General features: G+C 40.5%; 1 protein-coding gene across 1 annotated transcript in view; it reads left to right on the forward strand.

The window, feature by feature from the left end:
* LOC109302237 (neurobeachin) overlaps positions 1–16,304 on the forward strand; it is a 564,850-nt gene that overhangs the window by 396,983 nt on the left and 151,563 nt on the right. The window contains exons 28-30 of the mRNA XM_019523799.1: positions 398–505; positions 3,239–3,407; positions 4,812–4,907. Of these exons, the coding sequence (XP_019379344.1) occupies positions 398–505; positions 3,239–3,407; positions 4,812–4,907 (373 nt within the window). The remainder of the gene's footprint in view (positions 1–397; positions 506–3,238; positions 3,408–4,811; positions 4,908–16,304) is intronic.

Raw genomic sequence — 16,304 nt, forward strand, 5'->3', positions numbered from 1 at the left:
TTGGCAGTTCACATTCAGTTAGCAGAGCTGCTCCTCCTGCTATAGCACATCTACATTATAGTGTGTTACATTTTGCTTACACTGTCCATTACAGTACTGTAAAGCTTGTATCATATGAAATAATACCATCAGCGCAGTTTAATGTATTGAAATAGGAGAATTTGTCCAGCAGAACTAAAACAAGCTTATGAAGAACCTAAACAATTTCAGTACCAGTTTATTAGAGAAATACTTGTGCACACGTGTGTGTGTGTATCGGTTGTTGTGTCCAGTGGCTGAATACTACATTAGAAATATTTTGAACAAAAATGCAGTTTATTAAGTGTCTCAAATTGAATTTAGATCTTTCTGAAATTTTTTTTTTATTTTTATTTTTTGCCATCTACTACATTTTTAGGCACCATTAGAAAATGTTCCTGGTAATCTTTCCCCCATAAAAGATCCTGATAGACTTCTTCAGGATGTCGATATCAACCGTTTGCGAGCAGTTGTTTTTCGTGATGTGGTGAGTAACTTGTAATGTGTTTTTTCTTTTGGGAAGGTAGTCACTAATATTTAGAAAGGAAGCCTAACATTGCCAAACACTTTTGTTTTAAATTTGCAGTGCAATAGGTCAGGGGAGACTTAACATTTATAGTTAAAGAAAAGGATAACAATTTTCAGGTGTAGTGGTCTCTAAATACTGTAGACTTCATAGACTTCATAGACATTAGGGCTGGAAGGGACCTCAGAAGATCATTGAGTCCAGCCCCCCGCCTGAAGGGCAGGAAGTCAGCTGGGATCGTAGGGTCCCAGCAAGATAAGCATCCAATTTGCTCTTGAAGGTGTTCAATGTAGGTGCTTGAACCACCTCCAATGGCAGGCTGTTCCAGACCTTGGGGGCTTAGACAGTAAAGAAATTCTTCCTCATGTCCAGCCTGAAATGGTCTTGCAGTAGTTTACAACCATTCGACCTCATCATCCCATGGGGCACTCTGGTGAACAAACGTTCCCCCAGATACTGGTGGTCGCCCCCGATAAACTTAGAGGGGTGACTTATCCTCCTTCTTACAAAATGGAATGCAGTTTTCATTATAGTAAGTTTATTCAGAAAAGAAGATGCCGTATGCATTTCAAATACACTTTATAAGCTAAACTATCACACTTACTCAATTTCAAGACAAGACTTTCCACTATTTATCATTGGAAATACAAAACCTTGTCTTAGAATCAAGTATCAGACTGCACTGCTACTCCATCTGCAAGGAGCAGCTGTACAGGGAGCTTGGCTGGGTCAGGGCCAACATCATATTAACTTATTTCCTACTCATAGATTTTCTTGGGTAGAAAATAATAGAGCTTCTAATACTAATAGCCGATTATTAACCAGCCATATCAGCCAATACCGATCCAATATGTAATTTACAGGAATGCAGCCTGGCAGCTTAGAGAGCAATGTCCTGCTGGTAAGTCTGTGGCGGGGAAGGGGCATGGTGGGGAAATCACAGCCCCCACGGTGAGGGAGGGAGTGGAGCAGGGACAGGGGCAGGTGCTGCCCAGCTAGGGTGGTGATTAGGACCCTGAGCCAGAAGTGTGATGGAGCTGCTGGTGACTCATCTAAGGGGCACGGCAGGTATGGAGACGGGGGCAGCTCCGTGCCACTGAGTGCATGCCCGGGGAGTCATGGGGGGCATGTGCCCCCCTGGATTTGTGCACGGGGTGAGGGCGGGCTACCCGCTGAATGCTCAGGGCCAGGGCCTGTGCCAACCTCTTCCTAGTGGTGGGGGCTGGGCTAGGGCTGTGCTCGGAGCAGGTGGGGACAGGGTGGGCTCAGCTGCATGGGGCGGGCAGTGGTGGCAGTGCTGGGAAGTGTGGCTATGGGGGGTTGCTATGGGGAATTTTGAGTTGGCTATAGCCCCCTAAGTCCCTCCCCTCCTCTCTGCTGTCTTTCCCTCAAGAGTCCTGAACTGGCTGCATGCCCCTTGTTCACCCTGTAGGGGGGTGCTCCTGAGGGAAAGGCAGCAGAACAGAGTGCCCTGAGCAGGGGTGGTGCTAGAGGGACCTGGGGGGCTATGCACACCCCAAAATTCCCCATAGTCACCCTTACCAGTGCCGTTGCCTGTCCTGCACAGCTGAGTCTGTCCCACCCCCACCCATTTTGAGTGTAACCTCTCCCTGCGCCCACATCAGGCAGCCCACCCTCACACTGCACACAAATTTGGGGGGGCACATGCCCTCCATACCTCTCTTGAGGGTGTGTGCAGTGGTGGGAAGCTGCCCCCACCCTTCCTGCTCCCCCTGGATGAACCACCCACAGCTTCATCCCACTTCTGCCTCTGGGGTCCTGTTCACTGCCCTGGTTGTTCAGCACATGTCCCTGCCCCACTCCCTCCCTCACTATGGGGCAGACCTTGATCTGTGCATGCCTATACCCCTTCCCTCCCCCATGCCCCTTCCCCCTGCACAGATATACTGGCAGGACACTGCTCTTCAAGCTGCCAGGCTGCATTCCTGGCTGTGTGCATGTGTATGGCATGTGGTTCCACAGGTTGGTAATCCTTAACCTAAAGGGTCATGATTGGATTTGGATACTAGGCTCCCAGGGGCTACTCTTTCCTGTCTCCTTCCAGTTCTCCTTGCATGACTCTTTCTTGTTCTCACACAATTTCTTAATGGCATTGCAGGGGTTGCCAATTACTATAAATGAACAAATTAATTAAAATACAACAAAATAAAATAGTGCCCAGAACAGGGAAAACTCACCTTGTTTTCATGTTTGAAAAAAATGTATGATTTTGGGAGGGCTGGGAAGTAAAAGGAAACTCCAGTGTAGGTGGGTGATACGTAGAATGCCCAAGTGTATCATCATAGCTTGGTTTTGCACTAGAGTAATTCTATGAACTTCAGTTTAACTGCTCTGTATTGCACGTATTTAAGAGCATAATTGTCCCAGAGTCGTTGATCAGTTGACCCCATAGCCACAGAGGAACATGTGGTAGCCAATTTATCTACACAGTTGTCTTCCCTGTTTAGTTCTTTGAATCAGAACGTATGGCTCCAAATCTGCAAATACAGTGCCTGCTACATGCAGATTATATTGGTGGAATTATGTTTATTCTTTCTCTGTGTTTAATTACCCACATGCGAGCAGATACAGCACTAGATAAGAATAAGTCTGTAAAGTATTTTTATGATCATGAATTAAACATTCTGTGCAACTGTTAAGTATTATAAGTATGTTCCTTTTTCTCTAACACAGGATGATAGCAAACAGGCTCAATTTTTAGCTTTGGCAGTAGTTTACTTTATTTCTGTGCTGATGGTCTCCAAATACCGGGACATACTAGAACCTCAGCGAGAGACAGCAAGATCTGGGACCCAGGCAGGTAGAAATATCAGACAAGAAATAAATTCACCAACAAGTACAGGTATGTCTAGTTTTTGTTTCCATCTGTTCTTTTTTCACTTGATTTTGTTGACTTTTCTTGAAGTCTAAATATCTGACTACAAAATAAGTTTTACGTTGATACAGATTTTAAGACAAATGAGAAGGTATTTGCTACTGCTTTGATATTTATAACTTGCTAGTGAGATTTAAATTACTCTCTCTACATCTGTTTGTAAGGTTTAACTTACTTTTATTTGCTTATTATATTTTTATACATTCATTATTTTAATTTATATAAAATTTTGAAGAAGGGAGAGGCCACTCTGGAGTAAAAGTGTGAAAGTTTTAGATATTAACCTGACTATCAGCACAAAGCTAAGAACTGCTATTTGTTACTGTGATTCAGTATGCTGTCTGAAGTTTGTAGTCAGCACCATGGGTGCTTACCTATTTGAAGTTACTTCTGTTTGAACTAGAAGGCTTGTGAAAGGCTAATATTGCAAGGACTATCAACTCCCTTGGGTCCTGCTGTCTTTCTAGCTTGTGTCTACACTGAAAGGCCGATGGAAGTCTAATATAATAGAATTGTTGCCTTTATTGACTTTTTTGTCTGTTGAGTTTGTGAATTCTTATTTTTCACTGGCAACTGATGTTCCAGCCTCCTAGGGTGCTGTCTATCAGCTGAAGAAAATGTCAGGAATTAGGGATCAAGTACATCCCACCATTGTCTGTAATACTGGTCTGCCAGTCCAGTGGCTTTTTCAGGTTCCTCTGGATTGGTTTATGACTGTGCTGTTTGCTACCTAAGAACAGCCATAAAAATTAGAGAAAAGTCATTAGGGGTTGGTGGCCAAATCTCTGCACATTGTTCTTCATGTATATGTTGCTTCTTGTGCTGAATATGATTTTTTTTTGTTTTAGTTTTTAGAGCTGCAAGTTTTCACGTCACCTGGAATATAATTTTAAATGTGTCATATTTACTTTCTTCATTATTGTATGATTCATTATTATAACTTAGCTTACTTTGTACTCTGCTAAAAATGTCCTTGCTGATTATTATTTTTAAATATAGATATAGTAAATTATTAGTTATGAAAAATCATAATTTTATGTTATATTTAATGTGTTCTTCCTGGTCATACTGTGATGCTGAAGTAGGAAACTGCTAGTTTCAATTAACTGTTTCAGCCGTGATTGTCTTGTGTCTGTCTTTTTTCCTCTTTTCCCTATAAATGTTGTTCTTTAAAGTACCCTACACTAATTGGTATGCTGTTTCCTATCTCTTGATACATAACTGGTTTCCTTCCTTCAGAGATGCATTTTTATTGATAGTGCCATACTTGCATGTTTCAATGAGATAGGACTTCTGTCATGGATCCACAGTGGACCAGGCTACACGCAATTATTAGCTGGCTCACATTTGATTCCATGATTTTCTCCACAGTTGTGGTCATACCATCTATCCCTCACCCAAGTTTGAGCCATGGATTCCTTGCCAAGTTAATTCCTGAGCAGAGCTTTGCCCACTCATTTTACAAAGGTAATATTAACATCATCTCCTAACCTGTTTGGGTGTTCTTATTTAATGTAATGTAATTCAAGAACTAACCGTGATGTAATTGCTGCTAAATAAGTATACGCCGCAGGTTACATGGAGATCAGCCTGTCACCTGATGATGATGATACCTTTAAGACAATACTTTACTTCCTGGCTACATTTACTTTAGGAAGCATATTTCTGACTTTTTCCCATTTGTTCATTTCAGCAACGTCCAGTAGGCAGTATAGTAGAAAAACACAAGTATAGTGTTAAGGAAAAGAACATAAGAAGGAATTATTAATTTTTTTTTGGTTTGGCTTATTCTGGTGGCTACAACAGTGCATCCTTTACTTACGTTAGAAATTAAGCAAAATTTTAAAGTATTGATTAACTGCAATAAATGAAATATTTAGTGCTTTTTAATGTTCCCTTTTTCTGTATTTTCTCCTTTTCTCTTCCCTTACTTTTCCTCCTTTTTTTTCACTCTGATGGCATGTTAACATTCATATGTTATGAACTGTACTCTTGTTTTACATAGGTTGGATCCTGTGCTGGTTTAGAGAGGGAGAAGTGTATTCACAGCAAATAATGTATATTTTAGGCCTGAGTTTTCAGATGGAAAATAAACATAAGCATGATTTTAGATGCCAGGAAATTGTATCTGCATGATCTGAGAGATGCATTTTTAGTCAGGCTTCTACATACATATTCCAACTTTTGTGTACTTACTATGGGAGAATAAACAAGTACCACAAAGCTTATCATGGTTTATCTCAGGAAACGCACATAATTCTGATATAATCTCAAAGGATACACAGGGCATGCTAAAAAAACCCTAAAATTTAGCGGTTACATTTTTTTTTTGGTACAATAGGCTGAACTGCCATTTACTCATAATTCTTTGTGTATATATAAAGTATTGGTGTTCAGAGTGCCAAACCCCTCAATAAGATAAAAGTTTAGTATGCTGGATTTATCATTCCAAACCTTTCTACTGACTGTACCAATTTCAGATTCTAATATTAACCTAGAGTATAGTTTCTCTTGATATTACATTTCTTGTTATTTCTACTCTACTACCAGAAATGTTCTTCTACATCTGATGAGCTTATTTTTATCTCAAGTTGTTAATTTAATATTCTTAGTTATGACATAACTGATATACTTAATCCATCCTTGATAAAAGGAAAAACATGCTGTTAATTCAAAAGTGCTGCAGAAGAAACCTTCAGATTAAATTAAATCTTGTTTTCTTTTTTTCTGCATGTGCAATGCCTTTTTATGTAGTGTGCATTAGGATGTTTCATTTTTAGCCATATCATCTTGTAAATCAGCTTGATTACCATACTTTAAATTATACAGAACAAATTTTAATTTAATTTTAGGCTTTTAAAAAGAGATATACAAAGGATATGTATGGGACAAGAGATAAGTCATAGTAGTAGGGAAAAAAGAAGATTTTTGCTAATAATGCATTCTGGAACTTAGAGATAAAATACAAGTAGCAAGAGTAGAAAAACATAAACTCTTAAAAAGATAGAGGCAATGTGTACCAAGGCACCAAAGCAAAGTAAACCTTTTTCTCTTACAGGCTTGTCTTCTCTATGGTGGCTTTCAACAATAATTTTGGTATTATTAACAGATACTTATTTGTCTTATTTATTAAACCATATACCTAGTAATCATATATGTATTCACTAATATAAAATTACCTTTCACCAGCATTGATTTAAATCAAAGTGATTTTTAATCCTTGAAATTGTAATTTTAAGTTATTTTTGTTATTTTAACATGTTGATTTGCTCCTAAGTTTCAGTTTTACTCTAAATTTGATATAATATTTTATAAACTAGGAAGTTGCATGTAAGCAAATACCTTCTTTTGTTGCACACAACACACTTTTTTCTTTAAAATCATGGTGCAGGGAAGTTCACTTTTCTGCCCTGGATAGAAGCACCCTGCTTTGATTCCTGCTCTGTAGTGCAACAGCTGTTGTATTAGTATTCAGGCAATGGAAGAAGCCATTTGACTTAATGGTGCATTGTTCTTCATTCCAGAAGTGTTAACAAGTGTCTCTTCTTCTTAATGGTCTTGATGTCTATGTCCCACTAATCAAGCTAACTTTTCTTAGGGTAGTTTCGCTGTCTGCTAGCTGCTCCTAGTCTCCTTCCTCATATTTCATGGCCTTCGTAGCTAGGAAAAGACATTCAAAAAGCCTGAGCCTGAATTGATTCAGTCTTAGCAGGTTGGTCTAATCTGGTTAAGCTAAACTGGTTTGTAACAGCACAGACATCCCAGAAATGCAGGCACATGCCTTCAGTGGCTCAGGCTAGAAGCCGGGGTGCATTAGAGCAGCCCTCCGTTCGTTTCCATCGTGATGAGCTGAGGGCGGGGCATGACCAGGCCCTGGCAGGATGCTCTGATTAGGGAGGCCCCCCTCCCCCCTTGATAACAGAGCATTTATCAGCTTTGTTGTCAGCATTTAACTCCCCATCAGAAAACAAAGTCACTTTCATTAGTTCAAGCTGTTCTTAAACAAGCAAGGGAACATTCCAAGGAGGGACATTACCAGCTACCTGTTAATTAGCTCCAAAAAGGACACAGTCCTGTCTGCCTTTGTCCTGTCTCCCTTCAGAACAAACCATAGCCAGCATGTGGTATGTTAGCTGATGCTGAGCGATGTCTGTGTAAGGCAGAGGGGAAGGGGGAATCCCTGCTTAGCAGGGAGTGGGGAGGGGGAGTTGGGGGACATGGGGAAAGGCAGTCAGATGCCTGCAGTCTCTGCTGGAGCTGCAGCCAGGGAGCAGAGGAGAGGGGCCAGCTCTGCTGTGGAGCAGAGAGCCCCACTCAGAGAGCATGCTGGGATGCTGTGGAAGTCTGGTTTAACTTAAACCAGGAAGGGGTCTGGGACAGATATTGCATAAACTGGTTTGACCCAAATCAGTTAAGTCAGTTACTAGATTCAACCAGGTTTATCTCAAACTGGTTTCAGCCATTTTCAAACTGGTTTATGTGCATTGAGCATCTGTTCTGTTGCAGGTTTAAACCAGTTTCTGATCACTTAAACCGGATTATGTGTAATGTCTGTCCCTAGCCTGGAGGCTCTTTAATTCTTTTCGAAAGCATAGATCCACCCATGGAGACCAGACTTCAACATCATCTAGGATTTTAGCTTCAGTTCAGCAGGAAAGGGAGGGTGAGTGAGCTGAAGATGAGGGTTCTGTCCCTGATCTGTGCAGCCATAACTCTGGCAAAATCTTTTTTCCCTTTGTTCTGCCTTCCCAAAACAAGATGTATACTATATTTTGGGGCATGTTGTATGGGAAAAAATGCAGTATATAGCTTAACATACATATATTTGGAATTTTTATTTCTGTTCTATTATGTTAGAAAATGGTGAATGGTGATTCTTACTAGATGGTGAACTGTTTACTTGTAATTTGTACTGAGCTATTTTTCAGTGGAAGCTCAATGGTGGGGGGCAAAAAATTTGAAAGTTTTTGTTATTTATGCAAAACCACCAGTAGTATAATTTGTGGGGGAGGGTAGAAGGGGCAACAAGGGCAGCAGTTCTGGGTGCTACTTTTGTTAGGGGCCACTAAAAATAGCTGCTGCTGCTGTGGCTTACACCAGAGCCATCAGCACTGCAGGAGCTGACACTGCCTTGTGTAACAAAACTGCCTGCTATGCCTTTGCAAACTACCTTAAGCAAGCTTAGAAAACTGAAGGGAAAACATTAAAGTACTTTGCATTTAAAACTAGCTTTTTAACAAAGCATTATTTGTCAGTGTCTTAAGCTGATTGTTTCTGGTCATTGTGCCCTTCAGAATTTTTGAACTCATATGGTGCCTACACGTGCACTACTGCCACTCTCAAAGCACATGTATAAAAGCCTGTAGATCTCAGCTTTTTACATCTAGCTTTGGTTCAAAGATTGAAAGAGGAAACTAAGCTTTCTTTCTTCCTTTTTCAACTCCTAATCTGTTTTTTAGATTTATAGTACAATATTATCTGCACCTTCGGAAGCAGCTACAGCTGTTAATTGTTTGTTTATCTTTTACAATAATTCTGGCTCCATATGCATACATAATAGTAAGTTTAGATCCTAATATTGGTTGTCTTAGTTTTTTCATTTTAAATAAGCTTAATTTTCTGAAATACATTCTAAAAAAGAATATAAATGCAGTTTTTATTTTCTGAATTTTATCCACTTTGGTTTTATTGTAGGAGTTCCTTCTTTTTCATTGTCTAGTGATCATTTTGTTGAATCTGTGCACCACAGTGATGCATTTAACAAAACTTATGTAATTATTGGCGGAACTCTACTTAAAGCCCTTTGAGACTAGACCTTGGTAATTGGGGAGGGATGTTGGATGCTTAAAAGCATCCATCTTTAGTACAATTGTAACCATTAAACTTGCATCCATGCACCAGCAAGAATGTAATTGAAAACTGGATGGTAGTTCATTTTTATATTGGTTCTAGCTTTGCTCTTCTACCCTCTCTATATTCAGTTTATGCTTGCTTAATAAAACTATTCAGGTAAAACTACAGTAAAAATGTAGGTACCCAGAATCCAATCACTCAGACTTGCATTTAATTAGGCAATATATAGGGAAATTGCTGGTTATTTAAATATGTATTAAAATGAATATAATGTGAATTTTTCTGAAATTGTTTTTTGATAATGTGCGTGTTCTGTTGGTTATTTTTGGGTAGTCGCAAGGCTGTAGTAGCTTCAAATATTTTTCCATATGCAGCTGGAAAATGTATCTAATGGACAACTACAGCCAGCATCAGATATAAGCTCTGAGGATTGTCATTGCATTTAGCATTAAGCTTTACTTTCAAGTGTTTAGCATATGAAACTGTTCTTAATCCAGATTGAAGATGATAGTGTAGATGTGGTTTACCACTAAGAAACATTCTGTGGTATAGTTTATGGGGGAATATACATTTTTAGTGCTTATGCTCTATCAGTTGTTTGAATCACACACACACCCACACACGCACACACACACACACACACACACCCACACACACACACGGTTTTGGTTTTTGTTGCTGTTTAATGCATTGTATAAGTACAAATATAAGAACTAAAGAAGAAAAGATAAAACCAAGTTCCTCATATGGTTTTGAGGATTGTGGTAAAAGTTTAAGATTGTACTGTCTTTATACTGATCTGTACATCACAGAATTATCTTTGCAATGGCTACATTTTCTTTGTTTTTAAAATATGTCTCATGGTAACTGTTTTGCAAATTCATACATAACATCAGTTGCATAAGACAAATATTAGAATACAACTCTGGAAGATTAACACATCATTTAACTTTTTATACTCTTTCTGACCTTCCAAATTTTAAAATAATATTTTTTAAAGAAAAAAATGATGATCTTGATATGGAGCTAGTGAATGGGTCACGTATAGGATGGGCACTGAGTGGGCAGGATAGCTCTTAACCAGTATATATCAGATATTGATCTTTTCTAAATTATCCTATGCCTAAGCTGCAATGGTATTTCATTGTAGTCAAGTACACAGTATTTTAAAGGGGGTAGAGTACTATATTCTCTTTGACTTTCAAAATGTGAGCACTTATTACCACTTAGGCAATGTAAATATCCTTGAACATTTATATTATAATGATAATTAAGAGAACACACATCAAATAAAATTGGGAGACGGAAAATATTAGCACTTTCTCAAATTCTGCACCAAGTAAAATGCTTAAACAGGACTCTCCTTGCAGCTCAGCTTCATGGCCTTATTGTCTGTCGTCTTTTTTTTTTTGCATAATTCTTTGACCAGTGAAGTAATTAACAAAATCAGTGGTTAAATTTTAGCTAAAATTAGATAGTTTACAGGTATCATAGATCATGTATGCCTTCTGGCCCAACCTAATTTGTTTAATATTCATTCCCAATTTTAAGATTATGTTCATAGTCATATGGGTTGTGAAACTTTTGTTTTGTTTTTAAATTAACTGTTAGCCTTTGGAGCCTGGTCTCATTCTCTCTATGGACCTATCTATCACATATTCACAAATTGCCCTAGTTTAGTCCTATGCTACAAGTACATAAAATGGAATTAAAACCCTGTGTGTTTAATGTGTTCAACTTATAAGGAATGGGCATCTTATCAGCTTTAATTCATTTGAGATAACCCTTGGCTAGAGCATGGAGACACTGCTTATCCATTTTGGGATTTCTGTATTGAAACAAGGCTGAGTCCTTATTTGTTCTTGTTACTAATCAGAGCTTCTCCCTGGCCTTCTTCAGATTCATAGTCTATCCCCATAAGAAACAAAATGTGTTCTTCCTTCCTTGCCTACTCCAGTTTTATTATAAAATGAGCCCTTACCTGTTCTGTTTGCCATTTCTACTAATTTACCTGGGCATCCCTGATGTTTTCTCCCGCCTTTTATTCTCCATTCTTCTTTCCAGATCTCAGCAGTGAGAATAAAAATGTAATTTCCATTGTTTGATTCTCTTCTTGGGTTCCTTGTAACATTCAATAGTACATCTAGATGTGCGCTGTACTGAGGAGTTGACTAATTAGCTCCACAGTAAAGTGTCACTGTCTACATGTGCTCTGGTATCAGGGTGCAGTAAATTAACTCTGCCATAAGATAGTACTGTTCCTGACAGTACTATCTTACAGCAGAGTTACTAACTGCAATGAACCATGTGCGAACGCTGACCTGTGTGTAAATTGTAAATGTTAGCCCAGGCAGCAGGGGGCTAGAGTCCTGCCTGCTGCCTAGCAACACAGCTCTGCTCATTCGGCACTCTCATGCCCCAACCAGCCCCTCCACCACCTAGTGCTGCCACTTGGACCCCGGAGCTGACCCCACCAAGCCTGCTGCCAGCCTGGGTCTGCTCTGCCCTGGCTCAAAGTGCTGTTGTCTTGGGTCCACATGTAGAAGCTGCAACCAGAAGCAGTTAACTGCGGCTCTAACTGCTTCAGAGTTGCATCATATTAATTTTGTATGTAGATGCACCCACAGATCTGTAAACAAGAATGGAGTTTGAACTTCAGCTTTCAGGCAACCAACAACCCTAAAGCTTTCAGACAAGTTTTTCATCTTGCCAAATTTGAAATCCATTTTTGGATAAACAGCTTGGAAAACCATAGGACATGTATAAAAAAGAAGAGTAGATTACTAAAGGCCCGTATTGCTAGGTGGAAACAAAAATGAACCTCTTAATGGGCAAGAGGAAACTAGCAAATGAAAAGGGAATGTTCCGCAAGGAGAGAGAACTGAGCATATCTTAATAGAGCTTAGAAAGGGGTTATGAGAACTTTGTATCAAGCTACAAAAAGACAAGCAACTTTGATATCCAAATTTGGTATGGTTCTTGCAGCAGAAACTGCACAATTGTTTATACTGTCCCAGTTTCTAGCAGGAGAGCAGAATTTCTTCTGCTAGAAATATAATGCCTGTCCATACCCAGAATACCTGCCCAAAGCAAATAATATAGAGAGCTTGCAAATCCTGCCACGTGATTCTTCAGCCAAGAGTGGGACGATACAATCCATCCAGAAAAAAGGGAGAAAAATCATAAAATTTCCTGAGAGGGGATTTAAATGTAGCTGTTGTTCACTCATGCTAATGTCAGTCCCAGGGAAACTCTTTGGTACAATTATTCTGAAACAGAGCCTGCAGTACCACCAATCATATTTCAAGAAAAATAAGCTGTTTTTGCCTCATACATTCTTGTTTTGATCATATCTTCTTATAACACAGTATCATTAAGTAGCAGCTACAATTCATTTTAAACTTCATTGATTTTTAGAAAGCCTTTGATAGTGTAGCTAGGGGTCTCTGTGACAGATATTGGAACCCTATGGATTACCTTGTAAAATTGTTCAGATTTTCAAGAGTCTTTAGGAGACTGCCAGATGTGCTCTGATCTGCAGCCAGGAACTAACAGATGGGTTTGATGTTACCACTAGAATTAGACAAGTGTGCTGTCTTCCTTTTGTTCAGTATTGATGTTGGCTTTGTTATATGACAAACCTATAGCAAGGAAACTGGAATTCCATAGGTGATCTGAACTCTGATACTGATGTTTAGTTCCTGATACCATATTTATCTGAATCCAAGATTACTTTGAATTTAAGACAACCACCAGTAATTATATTCTATACATGGAAAAGCATAAATTTGTTATAACTTTCCATGTACAGAATCTAATTATTGGGGTCTTAAATTCATCCTCTTCACTGCTGTAGTGGGGCAAGCAGTGGTAGGGGATAAGAGGCCAAGCCCTCCCTTTCCCCCTACTTCCCCAATCCTTGCTCGCCACCATGCCTGTCTCCCCATGTCTGTGCCTTACTCCCTCTTTCCAGTCCTCCTGATGCCTGCTGCCTGGTTGTCCCCAACCTACATCCCCCACCACATACTTTTGGGGAGCTCTGGATTCAGCTTCATACCCTGGTCCCAGCCCCAGCCCAGCCCAGCCCAGCTCAGCTAGCCAGAAGCAGCAGCAGTAGCTCCAGGGCCAGAGCTGGAACTGTAGCTGGAGGTAACCATCCTGGGGGCTGGGGGGAGGTTGTCAGCAAGGGGGAAGCCTGCAAAGTGTCCCCTGCACTCCCCCCTGCCCCCCAAAGTGCACGCTGTGAGTCTCCCCCAGGGGCCCCCACGTTCACCGTGCATTCTCTCCTGAACTGCCTTTGTGGCATGCCCCCACCATTTGCCACACGAGGCACCCTGACCCAGGGAAAACAGCATCTCAGTTCCAGCTTTGGCCCTGGGACCAGAGCCAAAGGTGGAGCTGAGCTGCCCCCTATCCTAGGCTAGTACATGAATCTAAGATGAGGCTGCCACCCCACCCTCCCCATGTTGACTGGGGGGAAAATATGGTATATCAATAAATGAAATTCAATAAAAGACCAAGAGTCTAGTTAGAACACTTTAAATGCTTACTTTTTATAATCAATAAGTAAAAAATCAAGGCTTTGCATTTCAATAGGATCTCAAAAAATATTCCTTTGTTCTAGAAGGAACAGCTTTCAGACTGACGCAGAGTTTAATTTCATAGGCAGAAGAGTAACTGTAGAAGAGACTGTAGGCAATGTTCTGCAGCACAACTCAAATCTGGAGACTGTAAAGTGACAAGAGGAGGAGTTACTAATGACGGAAAGCACTCCTTACCATTTTTACCATCTCTCTCTGTTTAGGAGCACTGTGGCATGACCTTAAAGCTCCCTGTACTACCCTTATATTTGGTGTCTGGAAACTATCAGTCATGTGTGAGTTCTGTGTTCTGGTAGATTTCTCAAAATATTTCCGTTTTCCTAACATCATTATAAGTTCTGTCTTCCCTAGTGTAATATTAAGCCAGCTGTTCCATGTTCATTTATTTTACTACTTCAAGACACCAGGAGATCATATTAATGACAGAAGCTGCATGTGCAGAACAGAGATCCATGATAGCATAATGTTAGTACATGAACTTTCTTCTGGGCAGTTTTTATCAGGGGGAAGAAATATTTAAAGGGAAATTTGTAAATTCTTTAAGAGATATGTATCTCTAAAATTACCAATTTGATAAACTGTTTATGGTTGACAACTCATGCACCAGGTGCCCAGCTGGCTTTGTGTTATGTATCAAAGTCCATGAATGGGCCACAGCACAGTAGTGCAACCAGGGAATTCTGCAGCAACATTTTTAGTTGAGAGGGAGAGGGAAATGAAAGGGAAAAAAAAATAAGCAGGAAAGGCAAGTCTGGCATATTAGGGGTTTCTGTTTCATTTTTGTTACTTTACTTAGAATCATACAATCGGCAGGGACCTGTAAGATCATCAAGTCTGGTCCCCTGCTGCAGGCTGTAGGAAGTTATTGGGCTCAGGTGAGCTTGACAAGGTGCCTATCCAGCCTCAACTTGAACACCTCCAAGGATGGTGACTGCACCACCTCTGTTGAGATTGTGTTGCAGATTCTGGTGACCCTTACAGAAACATTTTTTTTTTTCTTATGTCTAGCCTGAGTTTACTCTCTATTAGCTTATGCCCATTGGTCTTTGTCCTCCTTTGATATGCCTTCCTGAAGAGTTGCTCCCCTAGATCTTGATGCTTACCCTGATATACTTGTAGGTAGCTATCAAGCTACCTCTCAGTCTTCTCTTATTCAGACTGAACAGGCCCAGATCCTCTTCTCATAGGGCCTATCCTCCATGCCCTTCACCATATGGGTGGCCCATCTTTGTACCCTCTCAAGCTTATCCATATCCTTCTTGAAGTGCAGTGCCCAGAATTGGACACTACTCCAGCTGAGGCCTCACCAATGCCTTGGATTTTTTGGAGGATCTTGTACTTCTCTTTGTTAAACCTCATCTGGTTCCATTCTGCCCATTAATCCAGTCTGTGAAGGTCATCCAAGGTCATCTTTACACTATCCTCCTGATGTGCCTGCATTTCCCAATAGCTTGGTATCATCTGCAAACTTGATCATCAAGCTTTCCGCCTCCTTGTCCAACGTGTCAATAAATACATTGAGGAGCATGGGTCCAAGAACTGATTCCTGGGGGACCACTGGAGACAGCCCTTCAGAATAAGTCCTTCCCATCGATTACAACTCTGGGAGTGGCCTCTAAGCCAGTTGACCACCCACTTCGCTGTAGACTGGTCCAACCTAGTTCACTTCAGTTTGCTTGAGAGAATCTCATGGGAGATGGAATCTAAGGCTTTGCTGAAGTCCATGTAAATGATGTGAACCTCGTGCCCCTCATCCAGATGGCTAGTTACCTGGTCATAGAAGGGCACTAGTCTTGTCAGGCATGATTACCCTCCACAAAGCCATGCTGGTTGCTTCTTAACACACTGTCAGTTACCAGCTTGTAATTGATGGTTTCCTTTATAAACTTTTCAAAGATTTTACCCAGGACCAAAGTCAGGCTGATTGGTTTGTAGTGTGCAGGGTCATCCTTCTTCCCTTTCTTAAAGATGGGTACAACATTGGCCCTCTTCCAGTTCTCCAGGACCACTCCCTCCCGAGTTCCACAACTTTTCAAACAGCTTGGCTAGTGGTGCTGCTGTGAGCTTAGCCAGTTCCTTCAGGACTTTCAGGTGCAGGTTGTCTGACCCAGCAGCCTTGAAATGCTCAAGTTTTGTAGGAGATGCCTCACCTGTTCAGGATTGATTACATGTAATCTGTTGTCTTTCTGGTGTTAGGAGTCTTCAGAAGAGAAGTGCAAATTAGTTTTGAAGTCTATGGCTATTCTCTAGTAGCTCCCCAACTCGTCCAGGGGGGCCGATAGACTCAGGCAGATTTTGGCTGTTTTGAAATGACTTTGCTTAATTGCCTACTGTCTTTTCATTAAAGGCATGCGGTAATTAATGGGATATGGAAAGTGGCCATATCCATAAGACTTAGGAGCTAAGTTGT

The sequence above is a fragment of the Gavialis gangeticus genome, unplaced genomic scaffold (genome assembly GCF_001723915.1).
Source record: "Gavialis gangeticus isolate Ggan-Ray unplaced genomic scaffold, GavGan_comp1, whole genome shotgun sequence".
Taxonomy (NCBI): Eukaryota; Metazoa; Chordata; order Crocodylia; family Gavialidae; genus Gavialis; species Gavialis gangeticus.